Source organism: Larus michahellis, chromosome 5 (genome assembly GCF_964199755.1).
Source record: "Larus michahellis chromosome 5, bLarMic1.1, whole genome shotgun sequence".
NCBI classification, from domain to species: domain Eukaryota; kingdom Metazoa; phylum Chordata; class Aves; order Charadriiformes; family Laridae; genus Larus; species Larus michahellis.
This window is the reverse complement of record NC_133900.1, coordinates 30,451,705-30,458,725: the sequence shown is the minus strand read 5'-3', so window position 1 is coordinate 30,458,725 and position 7,021 is coordinate 30,451,705. Positions and strand designations below refer to the sequence as shown.

Sequence of the window (7,021 nt, the reverse complement as noted above, 5' to 3'; positions counted from 1 at the left end):
GTGCACCAGCTTTGAAGTAATTAACACGTTCTAATAACTTAATCCAGTAGTTCTCCAAACTTAACACAATATTGCCAGTTATCAGTGTGCTGCATTGGGAAAGGCAGTATCACCCTCTTCTGAACTTAACTCAATAGAAGAGTTAAATGTTATTTGAAACAGAAGAGTTAACTGTTCTTTGCGAGCACATACATGAGGATTTTCTTTTATCATCCATTGTGCTAAAGAAGCATTGCTACAATATCCATAACTGCTCAGATAGTGAGACAAAGACATTGCCCAAATAATTTTGAGGTGGATTTTTCTAAAGCTTTGGGTGGTCATTGGATTCATTAATGTGATGCATTCCAAAATTCCTGGCAAATTTATTCCAGAACCATGTCATTCATTACTTTGTATGTATCTATATACTTTGATGGGTCCATTAAAAATTACTGTCATTAAGGAAAGAACAATATCTGTGAGTCCTATGCTTACAATTGTACTGAATTATTGAATGTGTGATTAATAGTTGAATTTTAAAAGAAGTTTGCAAGCCTATCGAGTGAACATTGATGAATAACATACTCTCAAAAACAAAGAATAGCTTATAAGGTATAGAAAACAGGAATATACATGCCATAGCAGTCACACAGGTATACATTTCTGGTTTGTTGACTGCTCTTTGGTCACCTTTGATAATAGAAGTGGAGAATTACAGTATGAGTTTTGCCAAGGACTCAAAGACTAAGATTTGTGTCAGGAAATCTTTTTGTGTTAGTTACGTATTTTTCCTCCTCTTTTTCTAAATAGGGTTTTCCTAAAAAGAAAACAAAACAAAACAAAAAGAACAAAAAAAATAAAGCCCAAAAACCTTGTGCTTCTTAAAATGTTAATTTCCACTAAAAGATTATTTCCTCTGCTTCAGGAAGTTGGCATGCAGCAAACCACTTCTAAATCAAGCTGCAAGCCGGTACTGTAAAAAAAACAAAGAGTTTATTGGTACCAGACATCTGTAAATAAGTAATTGACACTCATGCTATAACAATAAGCAATTCCAAAAAAAACAGGGAGCTGCCAGAATAAACAAGTTTTCAATGAGCTCCATCCAATGCTGTATATCCATCAGGGTCAGGCCCATCAGTGGTGGTCAAAATAATAACTCTGGGACCAGCTGGAGTTCTGCAACGCGGCAGCCGTCTCCTGCTTTTGTCTCTTCCTTCCTTCCCCACAGTCTTCCAGTGGGCTCCCTAGGCATGGGCAGGCTGCGAGCTATAGCAATGTTGTCTGAACAATGCGTCTGAGGGTTGGTGACAAATCCAAAGCCTCTGGAATTACTGGGATTTGGATACGTAGAGGGCCAAGGTGAGCGGCATGCTGCTGCCAGGGGGACATAGGCTCAACACTGCAGCTTTTGAGGGACCCAGATCACCCAGTCAGGCCTCCCCCCGGCTTTGGGTCAGTGCTGTGGGGCTCAGGAACACACACAGAGCATGTTTGCCCTTCCTCTGTGTTTAATAATTGTGTGGGATACGATGAGCACTCATGGTTTTTTGCAATAGCTTCTAATGAAATTTTGAGGTAGATTTCCCCCTCTCCCTGCCATTTCAGGCTTCTGGCTGTCTCTCTCCAGTCCATCCTCCCCACCACCACCGCCATTCTCTGTGCTTTCTTCTTACCTCCTGCCTTGTGCCTTAAGCAGGTCTGTAAAAAGCTGGCAGAGCAGTAAGGTAAGAGAGGGCCACAGCAGGCATTTACCACATTTTAGCACCTGACAGCGGTCATAAAGTTGAAGGTAAAACATAAAGTAAGAATGGGTGTAGGGTCTGTGTTGAACTGTAAGCACTCGTTGGTAGCGGTAGGCGTGTTAAAAGCTGTATGGGATAATAAGGCACTTGAGCAGGAAGTTTCTGTTCATCTCAGTGAAACATTAGGATTAAATGAGGGAAAGCAGACCTCTAGACTAAGGCTGTTCGTCACTCCTGTCTAATGCAGCACCAGAAAGATGCCATACATCACACTGGCGAGCTAGGAGAGAAAGCATAACTTTATTATTAGTGTGTTTTAAAAACAAAATTAATGATGGCTTTGTGTGGAGTGAAACTGTGCCTAGTACAAAAAAATAACTGCATTCCCTTTGTCAGGGACTGCAGGTGAAGGTGTTTTGGGGGTGGTGGGTGGTGGTTTTGCCCATTGTGTGGTGTTGTTCCCACCACAGACATTTATTTTCAGAACACTTGACTGACAATCCAAAGCATTATGTTTCTTTATTTTTTTGTAAATGAGGTCTACATAACTCTCTTAGCAATGAAGTTTTTGTAAGTTAGAAGCTAGGTCTCAAGACTCCTAAAAGCCTTGGCTTAGAGGATCTACTATATGAGTTTCTGCTGGCTTTGACCTTCAGGATAACTTTTTGTAAATGGTTTTCCTAGAAGGAAAGGAAACTTGAAGGGATGGAAAAAATATAAATTTTCTTTGACAGCATTTACCTTTCCTATTGGAGGTGATGATGCAGGGCTCTGAAGCGAAAGCAGAGAGGGCTGCTGGGTTGGTACCAAGGAACAGTTTAGGACCGTCTCTTCTTAGCCTCTGCCCAAGACAGTTTATGGTGTTGGGAAGGGGTTTGTTGGTTTGGTTTTTTTTTTGCTGTTGTTGAGCCACGAACAGGAAAGTCAGAATATGCAGACGATGGCTTGAATTCTGGTGAGTTGTGCTTTAGGTGTCAGGTGCTGTACGTATGCTGTTGAAAGTGTTGTTATACAAGTAAGTGCATAAATCTGTTTTAATTGCTTTCATTAAAAAATGTTTAAAATCATAAATACTATAGCTCGCAAACAACATAAGACAAAGCAAATAGTACAGTAATAGATACATACCCACATTTATACTGTAAATCAAATACACGCTGTTACAGAGTAGAAATCCATTATTTGTTAGAAAAGTTAATAAGTATTTCCAAAGAGATGTTGCATTGTTGAGGCTATTCTAGGCTAACAAGAAGAGTATTTGAATGGTTCAGCAATAATCTCTTCAGTATTTGTGTCATGACAGCAGATTTCTGTAATGTTACTGAGCCAGAGTCACTCCTAATTTTCTTGATGAGTGACATAGTGAGTGAGAGCAATTATCCCCAAATATAGCTGTTCTTTTATTCTCAAACTGATGTATATTATTTCCCCAAAATATTAACTGAATGGCTTCTAAACAATCAAACTTCAGTCTTGCAAAACTGCGTGCATGCTATTCAGTTCAGCTATGTTGCTCAGTATTTGTGGTGTGCAACGAATCGCCTGTGCCTATTGTTTTTGTTCCCAGATTAAACCTCTGAGGGCATTGGCAGCCTCAAGCTCTGTTGAAGTCATAGGGCTCTGAAGATGCTCACAACTTCATTATGTTGTTGTTAAAAGTGTTAGAATTTTCAAAGGCCTACCCACCAAATATTGCAAATAACAGTAGCAAAACCTTTTCATTTTGTACAAACACTAGTGCAACTTGGAGACCATTCCATCCTCCAAATGTACATCTGTTTGAGCAAAGGCTTACCAGAAACAAGTAACAAGGATATTGAGATCATTGCTCAATAACCACAGCCATTATTTTGCAATATTTATTGAGCTCTGCGGGGGGGATTCCTGGGATCAGAACTTGGCTGGTTTTAGTAGCAATATTTTCAGTTGTGTCATATGGATTGTTTCACGTTATTAGAGCTGGATGCTGTTATCTGCCATTTCAGAATTGCTAGTTATAGATCTTGCGGGAGTGCATTTGTATGCCGTAACCTATAGCAAAGTGCCGTGTAATTTGAATGGCAGCTTTATCCACCGTGAGTCTCTCTGACAAGTAGCACTGTTCAGGGAACGGAACGTGTCTGTGCACCTTTCCTATTTAACCCGGTTGATTGAAAATTATACATCCAGGCACATTATTTTCAAAACTTATTCTTGAACGCTTAGGTGTAAAACGTCCAGTGTGTAAAAAAAAAAAAAAAAAAAAAAAAAAAAAAGGCAGCATATAGATAGTTGCCACTTAAACCAGTTTTTTGGAAATTATGCATGGGGATTTTAACATGATCTTCACCTGTTTTACCAAAACTAGACCTACATAATGCTTTGAGACACAAGTACAATCAGATGCTTTTTCTTGTACAGCTAAAACATATGTATTTTTTTTTCAATAGATTTCCATATCTTTCCAGAAAGAACTACTCTTAAGCAGCAGGTAAGGAAAAGAATATGGGTGAAATATTGGGGGAGGAATGGGAAACAACATTTAATATATTTAATCTTATTATACATTTTTCTACATTAAAGTCAACAGGCTGCAAATATATTCTGCTACAAAGCTTTGTGTAAGAAATATCTTTATAAGAAAATACATCTCATTAAACATTTCCTGTAAATAAATTATCCCAAATAACTATGTTTTGCAAGAGGAAAAGGGGTTAGGCCAATGATAAAAAGAGCTAAAAAATGCTGAGAGCCCATTTCTGCAACCCCCTGCTCACGCTGGGTATCATTTTCTTCTATCTGTAGTCAGAATGAGCGCAAGAGAGTTCCTCTGCTGAGTGTGTGTGGTGTCAGTGTAAATAACACTTGCAAAATTGGTTCCTGTACTTTTTTAATATCTTGAAATTATGCTATTTCTGAGCCTTAGTCCTGTTTCACTTACACTGGAAAAACTCTGAAATAATCAGTTACAATGATAGGACTGCAAGACAAAACTCTGACGGAGACTATTAAAAACCAGAAGACCCTGTCTCTGAGCAGTCCCTCTAGGTCAATAAAAACTAACTGCAGTAGGGAGAGGTGTGTGTGAAATGCTCTTCTTAGACTCTTATGAAAGATAAAGGCAACATAGCTGAGGTCTGTGTTCTAATTAGAAAGTGTGAGTCGGGTGGTGCAGCTAAGCTACAGCTATTACACGGCCACTGGTGGAGACATGTCAGTGGGAAAAGGCGTCTTAGGTATGGGTGACATGGTCATCAAAGTTCAACTACATACTGGTCTACCCGCCTTGTTCAGAACTGATTAAACAGAAAAGTCCCTTGTATTACAAAACAAGAAAACGGGTAATTATAAATGGGTAATTACAATTTAGCAGTAGGTCAGTTACAGAATCAGACTTCTTTTAAGAAATATCAGTCTCTTTACCAATGTTTATACAAAGGAATACTTGCAAATAAAATGAAAAAAGTTTGAAAAGACCAGGGAGACAAGTCAAGGGATAGAGACTGTCCTTTTTTTAACCAGCACACAAACAATGTAGAGTTGTCAGCTGTTTCCACAGTCCATGTACTTCCATCATTCCTGGCAGAAGAGTCCAGACTGAGAGGACATCGAGTCCAGGCTGAACACGTGCTGGAGGCTGGTATGCTGTGACATTGCATGATGTTTGACAAGTCAGTTGCAGTCGTACCATCTTCTTACATCCTTTTCTGCAGGAGAGGAGGTGCTCACAAGAGCCAACTCCTTTTTCTTTGCTGCTTCTAAGAAACAAATCCATTATACTTCTGCAGAGTGCCATCAGTATCCCGTTGCTACGAATAAAACGTAAAAATCTGAGTTTGTAGCAGTATGCTCTAAACAGCTCAACAAATGTCTACAGCACCTGTTATAACAGCAACAGAACTTCATAGCTCTTCGTGTTAGGCACTTCAACACTCTGCTATTTCTTTTGGAAATGTCTATAATGCAAGTATGCTTAGGCAAAGAAAGTATATTTGGGACTAATGAGCAACTGCCTGTATATAATTCCGGATTCAGCATGCACATATTTGCTTCATCTCTTCAACCCAATGTATACTAGCAGTAATCGAGGCAAATACAAGCGATTAAGTGCCATACTATGACATTGAGCTATATAAAGCATTTCAATTTACCTACACATCAGAAACAAAACCCTGTTTAAATGCCTCCTCTTAGAGAAACTGCTGCTCTCTTGAAATTGTGAGATGGCAAGTTTTCACTTCTTTCATGAGGGCCTGCAAAACATAGCACTCTTGTCCTGCAGGAGTGCTTTCTTTGCTGAAGGGTCAGCCCTGCGTGACAAGGGCGTGTGGACATTCACAGTAACTTTTTTTCCATTTCTCACACCTGCAATGTGACCGATAATGTGTTGACAGATGAGTCTTCCTGGTATGCACTGCTTCCTATAGGAGTACAAGGTATACAATTTATTTAGCAGTCATTACCACGCTGGAAACCCACTGTAGCCCTAACACTGAACCCCTAAAACATCATGGGACAACACAGCAAGGTAAGTGACATTAATTTCCACTGTACTTGTTTGCATACTAGCATTTCCCACAAACTGTAGAAGTTATTTACAAAAGAGCTGCACAGTAGGAGAACTCCAGCTGCACTTGTGTTTACCACCAGCTCAAAAAGAAATGCATTTGGTGCGACTTCTACTCCTACCCTAACTGTTACATTAGCCATTCCGCTTTCATTTGCAGTCCTCATTTCCCACCATGCCATAATGCATTAAATACATAAAGCCACAGTTACTTAATACTGTCTTGCCAATCCTCATTCAGATTTTCTGGCACACGTGAAGTCTTGATTTAGAAGAGGAGGTCGCATCTTTCCATACTTTGCAAGACAGCCCCTTGGCACAGTCACATCGTTGGAAAATCTCCAGTCCATGGGAACCTTTCTTGCGCTGTTTGGTGCACACCTCCCCCTGATGCAACACAGGCTTGCAAATTTTGGTCCAGAAATGGCGAGCACAGCAGTGTCCCTCAATACAGTCTGATGACCGTAGGCAGGGATCGCCTTCGTGTCCTAAAAAGAGCAACCAAACTATTTTACCTCATGGGAAAATGTGAAAGTACAGGTGCAGTGCAGACTGATGCAAACGAAGCTCAGAAAAAGGAGAGATGATATTTCCATCTGTGGCTATTTGAAGGATTTGAACACAAGGGAAGATATGAAGGTTCTATATCTATCTATAGAAGGTTCTATCTATGAAGACAGAAAGGTTCAAGGGGATAATTAATGAAACCTGCCATAAGCCTTAGTAAAGAGAAATTCAGCTACAGGAT

The 7,021-nt window shown here is 39.8% G+C and overlaps 1 protein-coding gene across 2 annotated transcripts in view; it reads right to left on the bottom strand.

Annotated features, from left to right (window-relative positions):
* Positions 1-2,164: 2,164 nt before the first annotated feature.
* DKK2 (dickkopf WNT signaling pathway inhibitor 2) overlaps positions 2,165-7,021 on the bottom strand; it is a 45,722-nt gene continuing 40,865 nt past the window's right edge. Inside the window, exons 4-5 of one of the 2 annotated variants that reach the window (XM_074589404.1) lie at positions 6,486-6,761; positions 2,165-5,515 (exon numbers count right to left, since the gene is read on the bottom strand). In XM_074589404.1, the coding sequence (XP_074445505.1) occupies positions 6,511-6,761 (251 nt within the window). In that variant the 3' untranslated portion in view covers positions 2,165-5,515; positions 6,486-6,510. Of the gene's footprint in view, positions 6,762-7,021 lie in introns of both variants that reach the window. The other variant, XM_074589403.1, reaches the window with a different exon arrangement.